This window comes from Pseudorasbora parva, chromosome 25 (assembly GCF_024679245.1).
Source record: "Pseudorasbora parva isolate DD20220531a chromosome 25, ASM2467924v1, whole genome shotgun sequence".
Lineage (NCBI taxonomy): Eukaryota > Metazoa > Chordata > Actinopteri > Cypriniformes > Gobionidae > Pseudorasbora > Pseudorasbora parva.
In genome coordinates, this window is record NC_090196.1 from 23,514,222 (window position 1) to 23,537,254 (window position 23,033).

The following is a 23,033-nucleotide window of genomic DNA, read 5'->3' on the forward strand; positions in this document are numbered from 1 at the left end:
GGGTTATATTTTTCTTACCCATCAATTCACTTCAGAAAGCCTTTATTAACCTCCCCAGAGAAAAATAATTATAAATTAAAATAATAATGTAAATAATTTTAAAATGGATTGAAGCACTTTTTCAGGTTTCAAATTTTGGGCTGCTATTTTTAATATAGCTTAACTCTGACTGTATTCGTCTGAAAATGGAATGCCATATACATCTAGGATGGCTTGAGGGTGAGTAAATCATGGGATCATTTTCATTTTTGGGGGAACTATCCCTTTAGGCTAACATATTTAAAGGGTCATGAAACCCTGAACCCAATTTTCTGAGATTTTAACAAAAGTATGTGTCACGGGTATTTAACCGAACAAACGACATATAAAACTCCACAAAATAAGCCAACCTAGTTGTCAAAGTTATACACCAGTGTGTTCACATATATTTTCAAAGCAGAGAACAAATTGCGAAAGGCTGTGCATTGAATTATAGTTGTCACAGGATATATGTATTTGTGTAATGGTGAGCTTACAAAACCATTGCAGCTGCATTTATTTGTGGGTAGCTTTGATGCTTTTAATGAGAGCGAAATAAAACTGTCTGAATCAGAAGCTGTCAGTCTCCCCTCACCCCCCTCCACTCCGCCGCTAAACCACGCCCACTTTACAGCATTTTTCAAAACTGTGGTGATAACCAACTGCTGCTAAAACGCATTTGTATGACCCTTTAAACTAAAAGACAAAAAAAAAAATTTGGGGGGCATTTTGATTTCATGGGGACTTTAAGGGAACTTACGCTAGAGGGCGGTAGATACACCTTCAATCCCTCACTAATGACGCTATTAGGAGGAGGAAAGAGAGGCAGGCCGAATCAGGAGATGCTTTTGTGAGTCTCTACAACGTTGACTTGACACACTTCAGAAACCACGTTTCTCTGAGTCAGACCTGACTCCACGGTATCGCCGTGCATCAGCCAGCCCAGTCTGAAGGTGCTGAAAGGGTCATTTTCACACTTAATAAACGCAAAAACAAAGCGTCTGGCTTTGTTTGACAAAAGGAAGCAATGTCAGGGTTGAAGAAACGGGGTTCAAATACATCCGCGGACCGGGATGAAGACGACAAGCAGGTGACGGAGAAGATGCTCTCCAGCAGAGGTGGGAATGGCAACATGAGCCGACCAGGAGACGGCACGCCTGAAAGCCCGACCGCAGATATCAGCGCAGCGGATGGAGAAGAGACAGTCGAGCTTAAACGAACTATAACTCTCGTAAATGGCGTGGCCATTATTGTAGGAACCATTATTGGCTCTGGTATCTTCGTAACCCCAACCGGAGTGGTGAAAGAAGCTGGTTCGGTCGGGTTGTCGCTGGTGGTGTGGTCTGTATGCGGCGTCTTCTCGACTATAGGCGCGCTTTGCTATGCCGAACTGGGGACCACCATCTCCAAATCAGGGGGTGACTATGCCTACATCCTCGAAGTTTACGGCTCCCTACCTGCGTTTCTGAAACTCTGGATCGAGCTTCTCATCATAAGGCCATCTTCGCAGTATATTGTCGCCTATGTTTTCGCCACCTACCTCCTGAAGCCGATCTTTCCATTCTGTCCTGTCCCTGAATCAGGGGCAAAACTAATCGCCTGCCTATGTATCCGTAAGTAACCTGTTACCTAACGTTACCTCGTTAGATCACATTAGTTCATTTTACCCCTTTATTTCATTCATAAACAAAATCACAGAGGGCTTAAGTCAGCCTTTATCGTGAATCTCCTTTAACGTTTCTGACGTTAGACTTTAACGTTACTCAACTGTCATTTCACATGCCATTCATTCGCGCGCCTCATCTTCTCAGCGTTCACGTCTCCTCATGTAGCCTACTCACCGTCAGAATATTCATAAAAATTCGGCCAAATTATAAATATAATTTTTTTTACTACGTGTGTGACAGAAAATGTGTAATTAGAGACAGAAACGCCATGTTTCGACACTGATACGGCGTGTTCAGCCTATAGGCGGAACTGAGTACTATCCATGTTGAAAAGATGCAGAAAAATTTCATCATCTAAGAGGAAGTGGCACGCGCTGCTACATCACTTTGGCGGGTTTTATGCTAATTAATTGCATTGTTAGTATTAATTATACCAATTTAGTGACATTTTATTATTCATTATATTTTTATAATTAATGTAAATATTTTGGGAAAATGCACATCAAATTTATTTTAGCATGAAACTTAAATGAAATTAATTATGTAATTCATGAGATGTTTTAAGCATTAAAACATTTAAATAAATGAATAATTACTCTTTTTTTTTTCCTTCAGAAACTCTAATACACCTGTAGACCTATATGCAATAACATAATCTGTCTAAACTAAGATTATTCATTGTAAATGATCAGGCTACTAATTATATTCCCTTATTGTCGTGTTCCGTTAATTGTGTGTGTTTCTTGCAGTGAGAGTAAAGACCAATAATGAATACAGCCCTGCTACAATCACAATCATAGATCGTTGACATGCATGCTCATGATAATATGTCGAGGGTGTGATTTACCATGGCAGCCATGTGAGCAATGAAGCCCTCCCGCAGGTTTAAACCAGTCAGGATTAGCAGAATTAACTCAAGACCTAATTACCAATAGGCCAACAAATAAAAACCCAAATTTCTCTCTTTCTTTCCGTCTTTTTCTTTCTCTCTCTCCTCCTCCGTTCTCGTTTAGGCCAAATTAATGCTTGATTGGGGTACAGGAATGTGTATTCTTTGTGATTGTGAGAGAGTGAATGAACACAGCACCCACTATCCGCTGTAATCTCGCCCTGCTAGTGGCTTGCCTAATCCTTCCATAAGAACCCACATGACAAGACAGAAAGGGAGGTAAAGATGACTGCGACCATAGACTTAAGCTGAGCAACGACAAGTTATGGGATTTACACAAGTGCCCAGTTTTACGGTCAGTAAACAGCATTTGGGTCTCTTGGCATAGCATCTGGCCATTGTTCCTCTGACCCAATTTCTTATGTGTTCTGAGGTTATGATGAAAATGGGACTCCAGGATTGGTTCGTGGCAGTGAACTATGCTACGTATCCATGGGAGAGGCCCCCTGAGTGGGAATGCCATAAGGGAGTTCAGGGAGGAACCTGTCTCATGATCCCTATAGTCTATTAAGAATGAGAACTGCAATGCCTGACAGAGTAATACAACAGTGTGTGCTTGCTTGAGGGGACTCTACTGTCCAACCCGATACAGACCCCCTTTTGTACTTTAGGGGCACACAAAGGCCGTTGGGCTTCGCCTCGCTGTTTGGTGCCTAGACCGATTTACAGCTAATGCTGCTTTGAAGTATTCGTTAGTTAATCACATTTAATAGGGAGCTTGGAGGCGGAGGCTGGAGGCTCATGCTTTTTATTATTCCTTCAAAATCTGTTTACCAGTATTTGGTCTGTGAACTTTCATGTTTCAGGCAGGCTGTGGCGCATATACCTGACCTGCTCATTTTATATTCGTTTTTTCAACCACTTATTTTGTGTAACTCATCCGGGCCGTCGGCAGGAAAGCACACATACACAGAAAGGCCTCGTGGTTCATCCAGGACTCAAACTGTCTGGGAGACGGAATTTCTTGCTGTGAGGCAACCATACTACTACCCATTGAGCCACCTGTATTCATACAGTTAAAAAATGTATTGTAAAATATAATTTCATGTAAAATTAATGTTATTATATACTGTTTTAATTCTACAGTACAAAAGTATTATGACTACAGTGCATTTCTTTTTTGAACAAAATAAATTCAATTCGATTTTTGAGTTAATTCATGCAGCCCTACACACATGCATAGCAAACCTGAAAATGTATTAGATGTTTATTAGACACAATTAGGTGTGTCGATTCCCAAATCGTTACCCAAAGCTATCGGTCAGTCTTATTCAAAATGTTGTCACATAGTCATCCAGTCATTAAATGCTCAGTTAATCACATTGAAACAGAATTAACCAAACAAAAAATGTAAGTGGGTGGAATAAGTAGAGTATGATTCAGGTAATCACCCCCATATCCACCCTGTTATACAATTAGAACCCATTAGACAGATTAATGTGTCCTCTAGGATATAATATTTATAGTCGTTTGAACTTTACATGTGGTGCTGACATTTTCAAGATCAGACAGATAGCCTTGTTATTTGATTTCTGATTTCCTGTTGAACTCTATTAAGTGCAAATTTGGCAGCCATGCTATTTCATTAGAAAAAGTAGCACACTAGAGAGCATGCTGCCACGTGTAACCTAAATGTAAACAGCGCGTTGTGGATGACGCCTCCTGAGTTCAAGCCTGGCTGACAAATTCTACCTTAATTAGTTTCCAAGTATTTAGGTTAACTTCCGTTGAACCTCTGTTGTGAAAGACTAAAAAAAATAATTGCCTGTCATTCTTTTACTCCCTCCTTCTCTCCCCATAGTGTTGTTGACTGCTATCAACTGCTACAGTGTGAAGGCCGCCACAAGGGTCCAAGATGCCTTTGCTGCTGCTAAGCTACTCGCCCTGGCCCTCATCATCATTATTGGCTTTGTGGAGATTGGCAAAGGTGGGTAACACACACAAACGCACCTAAATGTCCACCAGCAATCAGTCAGGTAACTAAAGAATAAAGAATGTAATGGAAAACAGCCAAATAGCTGCCATTTTGGCTAATGTTAGTGTTTCCTAATATAAATGTAAATAATAATAATAATAATAAATTGGACCATGTCACATGGTAACCACAAGAACCCGTATGAATAGCACGTTTGTAAATACTGGCTGATGGAATGTATTATGTTTTTTTTTATATGAATAAAGATTTGCATGGTCTTTGTTTAGGTTTGCTATGGAGAAAATGTTCTGCTCCAACAATTTTCATTACGGGGGTTGATTTTGCGCTTTGCTTAGCTGGGTGAAAAGTGTTTGCAAGCTACACAAAGTTTGAGACCAAGCTTAGTTCAACAGCTTCAAAAAAGACATGTTCCACGAATAGGGTACAAATTGGTGTCCCATTACTTTTAAATCAATTAATAGATAAACTATTAGCTAACATAAAATAAACATAGCATGAGGTTTTAAACATCACATATCCTACCTCAGAGGTTCTGGACTTCTTGACTTCTTGAATCATTTCACAATTAAAAAATATCATAATTTGGCATGTCAATAATCTCATTTCATAATCAACATTTTTAGTGTTATTGCTGAGCCGTTTAACCCTTTTACTAAATATGTGATGAAACCATTATTTTTAAATAATTTGTATTAAATATAAATATGTCACTAACATTTGGTCCCAACACAAACGTTTTTTTGTGATTTAAAATAAAAAAAATGTTCACACAATCACACATAATTACAAATTATTTCATAATAACAATCACAAAAAATATAATTTGGCATGTAAATAATCTAATTTTATAATCTTCACTTTTTACACACATTTGGTGCTGAGCCATTTAACCCTTTTACTAAATATATGATGAAACCATTATTTATCTATAAGATTTATTAAATATAAATATATAATTAATATAATTGGGATATTTTATCAATTTTAACCCAATCTAGCTAGGTTTTTGTCCATTTTATTTCATTATTCTTTCCTCTTTTTTTTTAATTTCTTTTAATTTATATAATTTAGATTTGTATATTAAATGTACTGGTCATTTCTTGAAAATAATGTATAAACTTATATAAAAATGAAGTTTATCAGCAGTCTTAGCCTCAGGCATTAATATGTCAGCACTCCATCACTTTTAGGGCTTTCTGTTGCCGGGACTCAGATTCAGGCCATATAAAGGTTAGATAGTTACACAGTTGTGAACCAGCCAGTTTGGCAGAAAATTGTAGAACAGCAGCTCTGATTGTTTTCCATTGAGGCACTTAAACACTGACAGCAATAGTCTAGAGAAATAGTGAGCAAACAAAAAGAAAGAGCAGTTTAAAGATTTGTAGTACTAGCTGGCAGACCTTACCCCCAGCCTTGACATGAACTACAGTAGTTTCTGTTTAAATTGTGACCAACTGGAATTAACATGGTAGTTTCACAAAGAATAACATTTACATTTAGCAGATGCGCTTTTAGGTGCACTGTTCCTTTATATTACTTCTTTTTGGTTCGGTTTCTCAGCTTACTGGTATAAACTCACAAATTCAGAAAGAAACAAGAGGATTTCACAGTCTGAAATGCAGATTAATAAAGGCCCATTCACTTGGTACATGCCATGTCTATTGCACAAAGAAAGACCTGAAGCTGGTATCACTCCCTCAGTTGTGAGTCAGCGAGACAGGACAGGTTAATTCGAATGGATTATTAGATTATTAGGTCTTTCATCTCCCCTCCACCTACTCTCACTGCTCACAGCAAGTGGACATGCAGTGACAGACAGCTAGATGGTTATTAAACTAAAGAAAATTGGAAAGGAGACACAATGCTGCTTGATAATTACTGAAGCCTGCAATTTGGGAGCCAGAACTTTGGGGCACGTCTCTTTTAATTGGACCGCCTCACCCAAATTTTGCCGAGACTGCCAGAGTTTGGCCTTGCCTTTGGGAGTGGGTTTCTTAGATGTTCAGACTCTTAGTCTTTTAGTTGCTGAGGTTGCCACATGCACGATAGGGAAGGGCATTTTTTCATTTTCAACGACTGATAGCTATCAAAAATGAGTACTCAAGGGCCAGTGTGGACTGCATGCTGTCTAACGCTAACCAATCAGGTATATATAATATATTTACACACTGATCAGGCATAACATTATGACAGGTGAAGTGAAAAACACTGATTATCTCTTCATCACGCCACCTGTTAGTGGGTGGGATATATTAGGCAGCAAGTGAACATTTTGTTCCTCAAAGTTGATGTGTTAGAGAAGCAGGAAAAATGGGCAACCTTTAGGATTTGAGCGTGTTTGACAAGGGCCAAATTGTGATGGTTAGACGACTGGGTGAGAGCATCTACAAAACTGCAGCTCTTGTGGGGTGTTCCCGGTCTGCAGTGGTCAGTATCTATCAAAAGTGGACCAAGGAAGGAACAGTGGTGAACCGGCGACAGGGTCATGGATGGCCAAGGCTCATTGATGCGCGTGAGGAGCGAAGGCTGGCCAGTGTGGTCCGATTAAAAAGACAAGCAACTGTTGTGATGCTTAATATTTTTGTTCATTGATGAATAAAAAAGGATTTATTTGAAAAATAAAATGTTTGTAAAAATGTAGAAGTCTTTACTGTCCATTTACCAAGCAGCCATATCACCCTGTAGCCCAAGACTGGTTTCCCACTGAAGCTAAGCAGGGCCGAGCCTGGTCAGTACCTGGATGGGAGACCAACTGGGAAAACCAGGTAGCTGCTGGTAGAGGTGTTAGTGAGGCCAGCAGGGGGCGCTCACCCTGTGGTCTGTGTGGGTCCTAACACCCCAGTATAGTGATGGGGACACTATACTGACAAAAGACCACTGTCTTTCGGATGAGACGTTAAACCGAGATCCTGACTCTCTGTGGTCATTAAAAATCCCAGGATGTCTTTCGGAAAAAGAGTAGGGGTGTAACCCCGGCATCCTGGCCAAATTTGCCCATTGGCCTCTGTCCATCATGGCCTCCTAATCATCCCCCTATTCTGATTGGCTTCATCACTCGGTCTCCTCTCCACCAATCAGCTGGTGTGTGGCGAGCGTTCTGGCGCAAAATGGCTGCCGTCGCATCATCCAGGTGGATGCTGCACATTGGTGGTGGTTGAGGAGATTCCCCCCTTCTATGTAAAGCGCTTTGAGTGCCTTGAAAAGCGCTATATAAATCGAACACATTATTATTATTATTATTATTTAGATCAATTTAATGCATCTTTGCTCAATAAAATATAAATTTCTTATATACAAAATATACAAGTGAAGCACAGCAATTCATGAATGCACAAGCTCAATGAAAAAAATACTTCATTCAATACTGAAAAATATCAATAAGATGAGATTTATCTTAATAAATATACTTCAGTCAATACTGAACGCTATCAAATAAAATCCCAGAATACATCGCAACAAGCTCATTAAAAAAAAAAATCCAAGATGAGAGTCGCGGTAAGAGAAATGTATATTAAAAATATGTAATTCATTCAGTACTGAAAAATATTATTAACATCCTAGCATGCATTGATGGCAGACGAGGCCAATGAAATGTTAATAGACATTAGATTAAACTATAGGTGTGTCCTTATTTCTCATACTTGTGCATTATTATATGCCTTCTCTTATTAGAAACAGTGTGAATAGTGTTTTGACACTGAAAAATTGCACTTCAAATACCCGGATAATGCACTTAATAAACTGTCAGAGCTTTTCTTATGTAGCAGAAGAGATTTGGATAATGGATAAAAAATATTCATATCCTAAACAGGTGAGTACAGAGTCCATAGTGTAAGTCTACAGTGAATAGTGTCATTGGGACACAACTTATTTAAATCAGAAGTGAGATGAGTTGATTCTCCCTATATGTGGGGGATGCCTCATGCCTGTGTTTAGTGCTTCAAATCAGTCATGTATAGCTTTCAATTTGAGTTAGAATGCATTAGATGACTGTCCATGTTGATTAAAGAGTGAGGCAGCTGGCTAGCTATTGGGCGTAGTTGTGTGCATTGCAAGCTAGATAAGCAAAAATGCAAAATGCTTGTGAGAGCGAGGCCTGGGAATGAAGCCTGTAGATTTGATCCACAGATAGACTCTGAGACAGTATAATATTTTATAACATATTGTTGGTGGAAATGTCCTCAGATATGTGTATGGCTAAAATGAAAAGTGTCCTATTTATTTAATTAAATAAATAAATTGCAGTTGAATGAGCTGTTTAATTCACAACGTCTTTCTCTGACATTTCCTCTGTCTCTGTCTGTGTCAGTTTCTGTGACAAAAGTGGCTTCTGTTTGACGGCTTGATAGACTTATCTCACTTAGAAGTCCAGAAAAGCTCTCAGTGTGTATCTTAGTGATTGTGTTTGTTTTAAGAAACGCACTAGTGCTTAATTCAGTTCCTTTATCACACCGACCCACCCAGCCGTTACTAAAGCGTAGTATGCAGTATGACACCTTGTGCTTTTTGAAACCATGGTGAACTCTTTTGGGATTGGATCTCTAACCACACTGAGACAGTGGAGCTCCGCCCATTCCCCGGACTCCACCCATTTATTAACATAATCATTAGTGGGATGGTTTAAGTTTTGGTCTTTTTGCCACTTTGTTGATAGTTGAAGTTGAGAGCTGAGGAGTAATGATGGGTAAAAAGTATGTATTTGTGTTATGTTTATATGTAAAAAAAAATACTTTTTTGTCATATTGAATGGCTGGGGTCAGAAATAACTTTTCATATTTTTCATGGAAGTATCTTTTGCCCACAAAGGCTGCATTTATTTGATAAAAGGTGACGTGAAAACAGTAATATTGTAAAATGTTATTACAATGTAAAATAACTTTTTTTTTTTATTTGAATATATTTTAAAGTGTAATTTATTAATGTGATGGTAAATTCAAAGCGTGTTTTTGCTTGTTCTTTGCAAATAGAGTGACTCAATAAAGTCAGCTCGCACAGCGTTAAAACAATTGTAATATTTACACATGTACACATGAATTGACTTTCTACTGCCGCAACCTGCTGTACGTTCTGAATGTTTTGATTGACAGATGTCTCGTCAAATCAGCAGTAAGTGTTCCATTTGCAAAATATTCCTTTCTTTTCCATTTTGTCTGACTTGTCTTTTGCTTTCTGACTTGCTATTTTGTTTTTGGAGTTGTTCATTTGTTTTCAATTGTTATTTGTTTGAATGAACTTTCACACACTGATATGTTGTCTGTAAGATAAGTGTGTATTAAAGGTTGCATGTTGTTCTTAGGAAGTCTTCACACTGAATCTAGGCTATGTAAGCTGAGATCTGCTGTTGAAGCATTTCTTTTTGACAGAGATTGGGCTCCTCTGTGCTGGCGTAGTTCTCTGAAGCTCAGGTCTGAGCCTGTAATACTCAAGTTTGTACAAAGAGTTTATACAGGCTTTCGGTCTTGTTCTGCGCCTGATTGCCCCGGGCCTACAGTCACGCACACATACACACACACACACCTACCTCGCATGTCGTGTCATGTGACCTGGTGGCGTTGGCCTCCATTGATCACGATGATTCACATGAGTTCGCCTTGGGCTGCAATCATTCTTACACAGCAAACATGTTCACAAAATTATTGCCATTGGACTACACTTTAAAGTAAGGTTGTATATGCTAATGTTAATGCAATAGCTATTATTAAAAAAACAACAATAAAAAGTACTTCATCTGGTTAATGTTAATTTCTACATACAATATTATAAATACATAGTATATATTCAAATATATTTGTATAGAAGTCTCTTGTAAATAGATAGTAGTAAAAATATCAAAATATATATCAAAGATACGGTAAAACCAGTAATATTATAAAATATTATTATAAATTAAAATGACCATTTTCTATTTTTAAAATACACGATATTGCCAAAGGTTTTAGGATGCCTGCCTTTACATGCTCAAGAACTTTAATGGCATCCCATTCTTAATCTGTAAGGTTTAATAATGAGTTGGCCCACCCTTTGCAGCTATAACAGCTTCAACTCTTCTGGGAAGGCTTTCCACAAGGTTTAGGAGTTTGCTTATGGGAATTTTTGACCATTCTTCTAGAAGCACATTTGTGAGGTCAGGCACTGATGTTGGACGAAAAGGCCTGGCTCACAGTCTCCGCTCTAATTCATCCCAAAGGTGTTCTATCGGGTTGTGGTCAGGACTTTGTATAGGCCAGTCATGTTCCTCCACACCAAGCCTGTCTTTATGGACCTTGCTTTGTGCACTGGTGCACAGTCATGTTGGAACAGGAAGAGGCCATCACCAAACTGTTCCCACAATGTTGGGAGCATGACATTTTCCAAAATGTCTTGGTACGCTGAAGCATTAAGTGCTAATTTCACTGGAACTAAGGAGCCACGCCCAACCCCTGAAAAAAACACACATCATAATCCCCTTCCACCAAACTTTACACTTGGCACAATGCAGTCAAGCAAGCACAGTTCTCCTGGCAACTGCCAAACCCAGACTCGTCCATCGGATTGCCAGACAGAGAAGAGTGATTCGTCACTCCAGAGAATGAGTCCAGTTGCGGCGTTCTTTACATGACTGCATTAGACACTTTGCATTGCACATTGTAAGGCTTGGTTGCAGCTGCACATCCATGAAGCTCTCTACACACTGTTCTTGAGCTAATCTGAAGGCCACATGAAGTTTGGAGGTCTGTAGCTATTGACTGATGACCTTCTCTTATTTTACGTGGCCTACCACTTCATGGCTGAGTTGCTGTTGTTCCCAATTGTTTCCACTTTGTTATAATACCACTAACAGTCGAATGTGGAATATTTAGAAGTGAGGAAATTTCTCGAATGGATTTATTGCACAGGTGGCAACCTATCACGGTACCCCACTTTAATTCACTGAGCTTCTGAGAGCGACCCATTCTTTCACAAATGTTTTTAGAAACGTCTGCATGCTAGGTGCTTGATTTTACACACCTTTGGCTATGGAAGTGATAGGAACACCTGAATTCAATGATTTGGAGGGGTGTCCCAATACTTTTGGCAATATGGTGTACTTTAAAATGTAATTTATTCCTGTGATAGGAATATGTATTCCTATAGTATTCATTTAAGTTGTCATAGTTAACTATTAATTCTTTATGGTGAAACAAAGAGAATCTATTGATCCATTTTTAGATATTTTTAGATAAGAAGGTTGTGTGCTTATCATGTGCTTTACTTTCTGGCCCTTAAGTTCATTCAACCTTGAAAATATGCAAATTAGGACATTTAATCAATTGATGCTATTGTGTTAAAGAGCTCCTCAGGGATGAAAGAACAAATAACCACACATTCTCAAAGAAAAGAAAGAGTAATAAAAAAAATTACAAGAGGGTCTCATTGTGTAGTGATAGTCACAGAAATAATTTGTAAAGTACTCAAGTTGAAAGTAATTTTTTAGAGTTTTCTAGACACAAATTGAACCTATATGGGATCTACTTTTTGGGAAGCCCTCATCATTGTACAACCCGCAGACTTTGGAGAGATGGATGTATGTAGAGGCTTGATCTCCCCCAGCTTTCTCATGGGACAGATAGAGAGCGGGCCTCAGCCTGAAAAAACACTATGTTCATCTGTTGATCCAGTGGGAAAATCACAGGCTTTGGGTGTTCAAGAATGTGCAAACCCTCCGTTTTCCCTCCAGTTCTTGTTTTCCCATTGCTCTTGCTTTTCGGTTGTGACATCTGTGACATTGTCCCTCATGTGCCGACCTACTGCCCACAACCAGCCTTGAGAATGTCAGCATGATGCTAAATGTCAGCAGTCTTCCACCTTGAAACTTTTTTATGAAAGCTTGTTTGCTCCTCTCATGGAAAATGTTGTGGGAATTGTAGAGTACTCCCCAGATATTATGACTATGTGTTGTTTAAATTACATGATGTTCCTGATAGTTTGCGACAGCTTTGTAATCTCATGTTTCATGCTGATTGTTTCTGTTTCAGGGGATACTACTGAGCTCCTGCCTGCAAATTCATTCAAAGGAAGCAATACAGACTTTGGCAACATCGGATTGGCTCTTTACAGTGGGCTGTTTGCTTATGGAGGATGGTAAGACCACAGAACTTCTCTATATTTGGGTGAAACTAGGTAGAAAGCAGGAAGAGTTAGACTTTGACTTTTAACAAGGGAAATCACTAGTAAAATGTAATGCTACACCATCCGGTTCAAGATATCTTTCCATATAAATCACTTTTCTTTTATTTCGGTCATGCTGACCCGTTCACAGTGAAATCCCATTGGTTCAAAATCTCCTTCCACATAACAACATAGTTGTTTTGATAATTTCAATCCACAGTGTTTGCACTTGAAAATCAACTGAACTAAACTTATTCAGCGGGCACAGAAAGAAGTATTATAATATACACAAAATTTCACACTTCCTCTTTATTAGAATTCAAAACTTTGTGTTGGCCATTCTATAATTAAATAATCTCCTTATTTTATATTATTATCTTTTATTATCTTTGTCTTCCTTTTTGGCCTTCAGCAGTTGAACTTGTTGGACAGGAAGTTTTTTTTTAATGTTCTCATTTACTTTTTTTTTTTTTCAGGAATTATTTGAATTTTGTCACGGAGGAGATGATTGAACCATACAGGTTAGTCAAACAAATCCCTTTTTTCCTCATTAAATATATTTTTAAATGAATGAAAAAATATATATTTTTCCTCATTAAAAATATTTTACCCTAAAATTAAATATAACTTTTGAAGTCATTATGGTAGTCTAATAAAAGCTCATTTATTTTATATGGCGCAAGTTGCATCATGGGGGCGGCCATGCACACACACACACACACACACACACACACACACACACACACACACACACACACACACACACACACACACACACACACACACACACACACACACACACACACACACACACACACACACACACACACACACACACACACACACAGGGATGGTCTTTCTAGATGATAGAAGTTACTATCACTAGTCCTTAACTCAACCTGCTTGCAATCACATAATTCTCTAAGAAACAGCTGATTGGTTCCTGGTGTATCAGCAGTCAATGTGCTTGCTGCTCAACCTTAAAGCTTTTTTAAATTACTTTAGCAGTGCAGTGGGCTTTCAGAAAATCTTCCCCAGATCTACCTGTATAGATCTGCTACAGGTAATTCATGTATGTTATATTGTACAGCAGCAGCATGTCTTACTTGCTCACAGCAGCGTGTTGTGTATTGGCTGTAGCAAGTCCCGTACTTGCTCTGAAGCAGTAATAACCAACAGCAGCAGTGTAGCTGATCTATTCTGCCAGGACCAAACTTATCAACATTGTCATATACATGTATATATGTGTGTGTGTGTGTGTATATATATATATATATATATATATATATATATATATATATATATATATACACCGGCCACTTTAATAGGTACACCTTCCTAGTACAGCCACTGTTGCCTCATGCTTGCTTAGTTAGGGACACTTAATATTCAGCAGTATTGACACTATTGGAGAACTCAACTTATCTATGTGATGACATCACTGTTTTCTGCAGAGCTGATTTATTGCTGAATGGACTAATTTCTCAATTAATGTACTTTACACAGTTATTGAACTGAGATAAATCAGCACTGAACTGATTTCAGCTCAATGATGAATGTTTACTAGTGTCTTTTTAGAGCTGCTTTACAGCAGAGATTAATTCTGTTTGCATCATTGAATCGTTATGTTCCTGTTTATCCCTGTAAAGCTGCTTTTAAATAATCTTTATTGTATAAAGCACAATATAAACAACGGTGACTTGACTAGTACAGGGTTGGACCCCCCTTTTGCCTTCAGAACTTCCTTAATTCTTCATGAATTAATTCATCTCAATTCTTCACTTCACCTGTCAGTGGTCATAATGTTATGCCTGATCGACTTCCACACACTGAATAAATGAATCATATCAGACTGTTAGTTAAAATTAGATGCACAAAAAACAAGTGTGCAAACATTAGGTCTGCAATTGAAGTTTTTAAACTGAAAAAGCGTAGTGAAGTTTTTGAGAGGAGTGGGTTATAATGTTATGCTATATGTGCTGCCATGTTACAGAAATCTGCCTCGGGCCATCATCATCTCGCTTCCCATTGTCACCGTTGTCTATGTGCTGACCAACCTGGCCTACTTCACCACGCTCAGTCCGGAGCAAATGCTCTCATCCGAGGCTGTTGCTGTGGTGAGTGTCGCCACATTCTATTCCATATTTAGCTCCGTTACCTTTATTAACTCAATTTACTAACTTAGTTATTAGTTTCCTTTTTATTCATGTTTATTAAAGTTACATAATAATTAAGTTTTGTGTTTTTCCAAGGACTTTGGAAACTACCACCTAGGGCCAATGGCTTGGATAATCCCTGTGTTTGTGGGCCTGTCCTGCTTTGGCTCTGTGAATGGCTCTCTGTTTACTTCATCTAGGTAATGCACACACAAACACACTTACACACACTTGTTATAAATATCCTTTGTTGGAAGAGGTCACATTAATCAGATCACTTTACTTTAAGTAGTTTATTTGATTACTTTGTCTGGTTAGTGTTGCACACTAAAGTCACCCTGCAGGCTTTTCCACTGCAAACATAGGACAGGTTATCTTGAAATAGATCTGTTTATAATGCTGGTTTGGTATCAGACATACTGGACAAAACAGTCTCTTGTGTATCATTCTCTTTCCCTTCAGGCTGTTCTTTGTAGGCTCCCGAGAAGGTCACCTTCCCAGTTTGTTGTCGATGATTCACCCAGACCTGCTGACCCCTCTGCCTTCACTTATATTTACTGTAAGTGTCCACAACCAACAACATCCCTTATCCCTCACTATGACTTTATCATTGTCATTGTCGTTACAAACTCTTCATTCATCTTCAGAACACAAATGAAGATTAAAGACAAATTATGAAATCCGAGAGCTTTCTGACCCCACATAGACAGCAACATCATAAATACTTTAAAGGCCCTGAAAGGTAGAAAAGACATCATTAATGACATTACTCAAAAATATCTTCTCTTCCATGTCAGTCTCCTATGCTGTTCAAGTAGTAAAAACTTCCGGGTTCTATGTCAGAACGCAGGCTCACTATTGGCCGACACTGTTCATGAGGGCACAATGTCACATAGAGTATTTTAACGGTTTCTTTAGTATAGAAGTGTAGTTTGCAGGGGGGAAGGTAACCCTCCCAATAGCCAAAACCCCCCAATATTTATAGCCTACCATGGTCAGAAAGCTCTCAGATTTCATCAAAAATATCCTAGCTAGTGCGTTCCGAAGATTGACAAAGGCCTTACAGGTTTGGAATGACATGAGGGTGAGGAATTAATGACAGAATTTTCATTTTTTAGTGAAAATTAATTTAACCAGTTTTAATTTGTGAGTGAATCGGTTCTTTTTTGAATGAATCAGTTTAACCATTTCAATTTTTTGAGTGAATCGTTTTGGTTCTTTTCAAGAAATCATTTTAACCGTTTACAATTTCTAAGACAATTACTTGAGTCAGTTATTTTCTTCTAATTGATTTAACCAGTTCTAATTTGTGAGTGAATCATTCTTTTTAGCCTGTTAATATCAATTATTTGGTCTAACTTGTTCCAAAGTTTTGAGCAAATTAGTCTTTTGAGTCCATGTTTTTCAAATTTATTTGTTTAGGCTGTACGCATTTTTGAGCAAATAATACTTTTGTGTCAGTTCTTCTTAATGAATTGATTTATCTGGTTTCAATGTTTGAGCAAATAAATCTTTTGAATCAGTTCTTTTTGATGAATCTTTAGATCCAATTTATCTGTGAATGACGTCAAAGTACAGTGAGAGCAATTAGAGAACAGACAACTCCATATGCTCTCGCTGTATTTTGACGTCATACGGTGCAGCGCTACTTCAGGTTGAACACACTTAATTATTTTGAGAATCTATTTCATTTTTAAGTGAATCATCTCGTATGAATTTTGAATAAATCATTCTTGCAAGTAAATTATTTTCAATGAACCAGTTTTAATTTTTGAGTGAATCTTTTGAGCGAGTTCTTTTCAGTGAATTGTTTGTCTTGATTCACAAATCGGATTGAATTTGCCTATATTTTACTGAAAAGGTTAATTAATACACAAAGAAATGTTTGACCCACATAAAAAACAGCCGACTCAAAATAAAAGATTGCTGGATACCAAATAATTGGCAATGTAGAAAGTTTAAACCGCCTTTTCTTTCCTTTCCCCCCACAGTGTATCATGACTCTCCTCTACGCTTTCTCCAATGACATATTCTCTGTCATCAACTTCTTCAGCTTCTTTAATTGGCTTTGCATTGCCATGGCGATCCTTGGCATGATGTGGTTACGCTACAAGAAACCTGAGTTGGAACGACCAATTAAGGTGAGCCGGGGGCGGAGCTAGTTAGCAGAAAACAACTTTTGATTGGCTGAACATCTGTAAGTGAACACAGATAGATTGTGCGAGGGGGAACGAAGTCATAGTTCCATAAGAATCCATGAGGAGTGACCTGCCATAATATGTGTTTTCTGTCTGAAACCGGGCATAGCCAGCAAGAGGAGGGCAACACACTGGCCCTTTTGTGCGCCTCTCTCATTCATCCACATTCTGTCCAGTCATCTGCCGGACACAGAGGGATGTTCAATAAAGGAGGTTTGGAGGCACTGGAGTGAAAGAGGACATTTGCTTATTGCTCATAAATGATTTCTCATTCTAGATCTCATTAGGGACAATCCACTGTTGGCACTTATTACTGCCTGTAATGATGCCTTAAGACACTTTACTGATTTTATCGATAGTTTCAAACTTCCAGATCGTAGGAATCCCTATAAAACACAAGGAATAAAGCATATTATAATATTTTCAAAGAAAATTACAATTTGCACATTACATTGCAAAAGTGATATTTATGATGTTAGATTTCTATTTAAATGCTATTATTATTTCTATGCATCAAATAATTTCAACATTTGAACGTTTTCAACATTGATAATAATAATAAATGTTTCTTGAGCAGCAAATCATCATATTAGAATGATTTCTGAAGGATCATGTGACACTGACTGGAGCAATGATGCTGAAAATTCAGCTTTACCACCACAGGAATAAATTATATTTTAGATAAAATAGACAACATATATTTTAAATTGTAATAATATTTTACCATATTACAGTTTTTAGTAGTTTTATGCAGCCTTGTTGAGCATAAGAGACTTCTTTTTTTTAAAAAAGGTACTGATCCTAAACTTTTGAACAGTAGGGTATCCAATTCACTGTCACTTTAAAAAAAACTTCAATACTGTAAATATATGTGGTATAAATATGTATATAAATGTAAATGCAATATAAAAAGTACAAAAATATTAAAACTATTATATAAAAAATATCAAAATTTTAGAAATAATCTAATTACAGTAATTATTACTATAATTATTTCAAAGTTCAGAGTAAATAGAAAATGCATATCATTAAATAATTTCTAATATTAAAAAGTAGATCTTATATTTATGAATAAAAAATAGTTTAAACCTGCTAAAAAGATAAACTTCTGGTCCTCTTAATAAAATGTCTTCTCCATTGAATGAGTGCACTGGATAATAACTGTTTCACGTCTCTGTGGAAGTTACATGTAATGACAATAGAAAAGAGCTAGTTTTTATCAGAGGCCCTGTTTACACCTGTATCAAGATACATTTTGGTCGATCAGCAGATCACAAGTAGATGAGAGAGAAACATTCCTGATAACACCTGGTGTTTTTTATGTTTTTTTTTTTTTGGTGTTTTTTTTATCTAATGGACAAAATAAGCTAGCACAATTTACATATAAAAGTGCCTGGAAACGATGGATGTTTAAACCCTGTTTGGCTAGTGCACTTCCCATAATGTTTACACATTAGTTCAGTAGGCGGTCTTTTTTGACACTATAAAAGCAATCCGGTCTAATGCGTTCAAGCTCAACACATTGTAGACCGTGCTTACACCTGTATTTAGTGTCTTCCACTTGTGATCCAATTAACCAAAACGCATCTTAATACCAGGTGAAAACAGGGCCAGAGGGAGCTTGAGGAGTCTGTCAGGCTATCTGAAAACAGGCGGAAGTAAGTGAACCATTCTGTAGAACCAGATCAGACCGGCTATCACAAAGAGTAAGAAGCTCCTCTGGGGGACTTTGTTATGAAACTGTAAGGAGAAAAAAAACGGAGAAGGCTATACTAAGAACTGCTTTGAACCCTTTTTGGAGCTCTGTGAAGTTCAATACAAATGGAGAAAACACAACACGACCCAAACATCAAAGATCAGGATGTCCTACCAGTATGAGCACCCAGAGAAGAATGGTGATTGTTGGAGAAGAGAGCAACATTAAGCTGTCCATTTCTCCAGTGTCTTCCATATGTGAAATAAATGTATACTTTCCGACTTTAAATAGATTTTGATCACATTTTCAAAGCTTTACGTGTCTCTGTCCACTAGGTCAATATTCTGCTGCCCATGTCCTTCGTACTGGCCTGCCTGTTCCTCATCGTGGTGTCCATCTGGAAAACCCCTGTGGAGTGCGCTATAGGATTTGGAATCATCGCCACAGGAGTTCCCGTGTATTTCTTTGGCGTTTGGTGGCAGACCAAGCCAAAATGGCTCTTGCAGATCATCTGTGAGTGTCTCTCCTCTTGTGTGCTTCATGACAATCAGAAAAAAAGATGGTTATAGACAGTTAAAACTGCATTCTTGAAATCTGCAACACTATTTAGGCATTGAAGGCTGACTTTGAGCCTCATTCTTACATCGCTACACTGCTTTTCAAGACAGCATGAGATGTCCACAATGCATTTACCTCCGACAGATTTGAAGAATTAAAAGTATATTTGGTCAGAAATAATTTAGGGCTTGATGTGGCTTGTTTTTATCCAATGAGATTGGATTGTTAAAAATGGGCTGTTATATTATGTTTTTTAGGTCCCACAATGTGTTTAAATCAGAAAAAGAACAGCATTTATTTGAAATAGAAATTTCTTTGTAGCATTACAAATCTCTTTACTATCACTTTGGATCAATGTATTTATAATGCTTATTTCCTCTGACCAGTCTCTACCACGGCGACATTCCAGAAACTGATGGAAGTGGTTCCTCAGGAGTCCTGAAGACCGAACGGAGCACACAAAGTCTCCTCGCATCCACCTCAGACTCCCTTACTGTATTCCTCGACTGCCTCACCTCTCCTCGTGTGAGCCAGAAAAAAGTCTTATCCTGCTGCAACAGGCAAAATCTATATTAATCACCACATACGAAACCAGACAACATCAGAGGTCACAGGAGCATTTCAGTTGAGATGTAGATTTCGTCAGTCCTTTCTTAATGAAATGTATTACACTGTATACATTTCAGTCTTTTTGAGTTACAAGTTTTCAATCAGGATTTTATATATTTCTTTTAAGCCATTGGAGATATGTGTCATATAACCTCTGTGAGAGGTTTACTTTGGTCAACCCTTTATTTAGGGCCTTGTAAGCGTACAGTAGTTTGATCATAAGCTTCCTGTATCGTGTTTTCAGCGTTTGTTTCAGAATGTACGTGCGTACTGAAAATGCTTGTGGGGAGGCGCCATTGTCTCTCTCAGCAACCAGAAACATGATTCCCACCTGACTGACAAATTCGCTTCTTGGATCACAATAAGTTTTATGATATCTACACGCATTTCCTTTTCTACAGCAGATTTGACTTGTGCCTTTCTGCCGGTGTAGAAATTTATTATTTTTTTAGATCAACTTGAAATGACTTTATACTTCAACAGATTTATTTTTGATAGCTTAATGCATTTTTGAACTGCAGCTAAGAATTTCAAGAAATCTCCATTTTTGTTTTGTTTATGGTCCTCTAATTGGATTTATCCATTTTTTTATTATTATTGTTTTGATGGAAAGCATAGACATACAGTATTCATAAATTCAGAATCAGAATACCTAGCCTTTCCGCTTACCTCAGTAAATATACAGTACAGTGCATTCATAGACCTGGCTGTCTATTTTTATGGCTAATTATGATTATTATTGATTATTAGCGAATTTTGAAGCACAAAAGATGAGCCGCTGTCTGACATTTTTAATATTTAGCAGCTTTTTTCTGCATCTGCCACATAAATACATCAAGTACTTAACACTGGACCATCTATTGTATTTCATTCTTGTTTTTTGGCAATTATTATTTTAGGCAAATCATCTTGGTTGTTGCTAATTTTTGAAAGAAAATTGTCAATTTTCATGATTATTTAAAACAGTTTGTTGCTGTTGTAATACGTATGGCCTGTTGGCCATCGCGTCTCTTTATTGTACCTCCAAGGTATAATGAAAAATCCCCTCACTGAAGACATTTTAGTGCCTCATCAGTTTGCGAACTGAAAAAATCAGACTGGTGTAAAATGCGATGTGTTATTGTGTGTCCGTTTTAGGCGGCTGCATTCGAATGCAGTGTTTTGGGGTTGTCCTAGTTTTGGTTAATGGTTATTTGTTCCTATACTGGACCAAATGTACTGTATGTGTGAAAATGGACATTTTCCGTTAAAGGTGATGAGAGAAAAAACTTGGGGGGTTTTGGGTAATGCAGGTGATTTTATTTTAGGTCAAAATGGAAGTTGTCCTTTGGTCATTATGATTACAGAAACATTTCGTAGGTTTCTGCTTAGAAGGACTTATACAAACTGAAATGCTTCTCTTTAATGCTGTTATGATTTAGTGGGTGTTTAGATAATGAAGCTTGGTATTATTTAGAGAATTACAGCAGTATGACTAACACTCCAGTCAATAAGACCAATTTATCTAATTTAAATAGTTATGTAGAAATTTACTTTTATTTATTTATTTGTAGGATCATTCGGATAGTGCTCTAATAACTTTTACAGGGCATTTTTTCTATATGAAAATGCTAAAAATTGTTACTGATATTTTTCCTTCTTTCTTCAGAATGAATGTTTTATATGTATTTTTTTGGTTCTATTGTTTTTTTTTACTAGTTTTTTTTTTTTTTTTTTTTTTTTTTGAGAATCTGTAAATGTTTTTTGTAACTCCTGGCTTGGTTTAGTTTCCATTGGTGCCCATTAATATGAAAATAACAGAGGGACTGTTTACACACCGTTTTTAACCAAAACCAGAAAACGTTTTATACGTTTTGGCCGTTAATTTACCCGACAATGGCATTTTGGGGGCTTGAAAATGCTAACTTTTGAAAACGATAGCTTATCATCTCCATGTACACTACAAAATCGCAAGTTCGTGAAAACGGTGACGTGATGCGTATTACCTGTTCAGTTTATGGGTGAATAGTTCTTTTTTTTTTTTTTTTACAGTGACATTGCCAACTAATGGCCTGGCAGCATAACACGGCGATTTTAGCGGGTTTGACAGCGTTGTCGTCTGTACACAAAACTTTCCAAAAGCACGTTTTTTTAGTACATCGTTGTCATGTAAACGTACCCTGAGTCTGCCCTGCACTGACATTTGCCCTCAATGAAATGACATTGCAATGGCATCACAGTGATGGACAATTGTCACTACATTTCAGTACATTTGTGACAAATTATTAAATTTGTTCACCAGAGATTTGTTTTATTTCATCTTTTTTTACTTAAAAAAAATAAAAATATATGAATGATTCTTATTTTGTATGCTTGATATTTTCACTCAACATTTTCTTTAAAAATGCCATTCTTGCATTGACAAACTGGCATATAATTAACTTGTTAGACAACAAACATGAACATCCAATCTTGTCACAAGACATGCAAACCCTTTCACTCTTGGGCAGACTCAGTCTTTCGTCACTTCACTTTGACGCTCATTTGAGAGAAGTCTTGTGTGATCTGTAGATGCTGTGTTCAACTGATCTCTGATCAGTCAGCTACACTGTTTGTAGTACCTGGGCTCTGTTAATTGTTATTCTGTCCTGTCTTCTCTGTGATGTGAAATACAACTACATTTTCGTCTGATGCCATGGTTATACGTCTACTGTACAATTTTTTTAGACATTAAACATACATGCTCTAAAGTGATTTTTACTTTGCCACAGAACTTTGTTCAGTATTCAGAAAAATAAAACATGAATACATTAAAAACTTGAGGACTTGTGTGTTTTTGCAGATTAGCAGGTTTTTTTTCTTTTTTTATCACTGACAAAGCAGCACACATACGAAGACACTTAATAGTCTCCTTTACACAGTTAAAATACATTACTAAAATACATTACTACATTACACAACCTCTATAAAATTTGAATTAAAACAATATTTAGAAATAAACGTGTAATGCAATTTATATAATAGTATATAGTACAATAATTAAACGATTGAATCAAAAAAAATCTATAATAAATATGTTTTATTATTATGCAATGAAAATCGGATCATGAGTCTGGATGGAAGTTTTTGGTGGTTATAAG

At 37.3% G+C, this 23,033-nt stretch overlaps 1 protein-coding gene across 1 annotated transcript; it reads left to right on the top strand.

Annotated features, from left to right (window-relative positions):
* The first annotated feature begins 824 nt into the window (after nucleotides 1-824).
* Nucleotides 825-22,715, top strand: slc7a5 (solute carrier family 7 member 5). The gene is made up of 10 exons (XM_067435817.1): nucleotides 825-1,631; nucleotides 4,436-4,561; nucleotides 12,565-12,670; nucleotides 13,174-13,218; nucleotides 14,691-14,814; nucleotides 14,950-15,053; nucleotides 15,316-15,412; nucleotides 16,845-16,994; nucleotides 19,083-19,260; nucleotides 19,692-22,715. The coding sequence occupies exons 1-10, from the start codon at nucleotides 1,046-1,048 to the stop codon at nucleotides 19,745-19,747; spliced, it is 1,572 nt and encodes a 523-aa protein (XP_067291918.1). The 5' UTR covers nucleotides 825-1,045; the 3' UTR covers nucleotides 19,748-22,715.
* Nucleotides 22,716-23,033: the final 318 nt, after the last annotated feature.

What these genes read in the sequence shown, in the direction of transcription:
- slc7a5 (XM_067435817.1), top strand. Translation starts at nt 1,046, where the DNA reads ATGTCAGGGTTGAAGAAACGGGGTTCAAATACATCCGCGGACCGGGAT. An exon ending in GAGATGATTGAACCATACAG is followed by an intron (nt 13,219 to 14,690) that starts GTTAGTCAAACA and finishes GCCATGTTACAG; the next exon opens with AAATCTGCCTCGGGCCATCA. An exon ending in TGCCTTCACTTATATTTACT is followed by an intron (nt 15,413 to 16,844) that starts GTAAGTGTCCAC and finishes TTCCCCCCACAG; the next exon opens with TGTATCATGACTCTCCTCTA.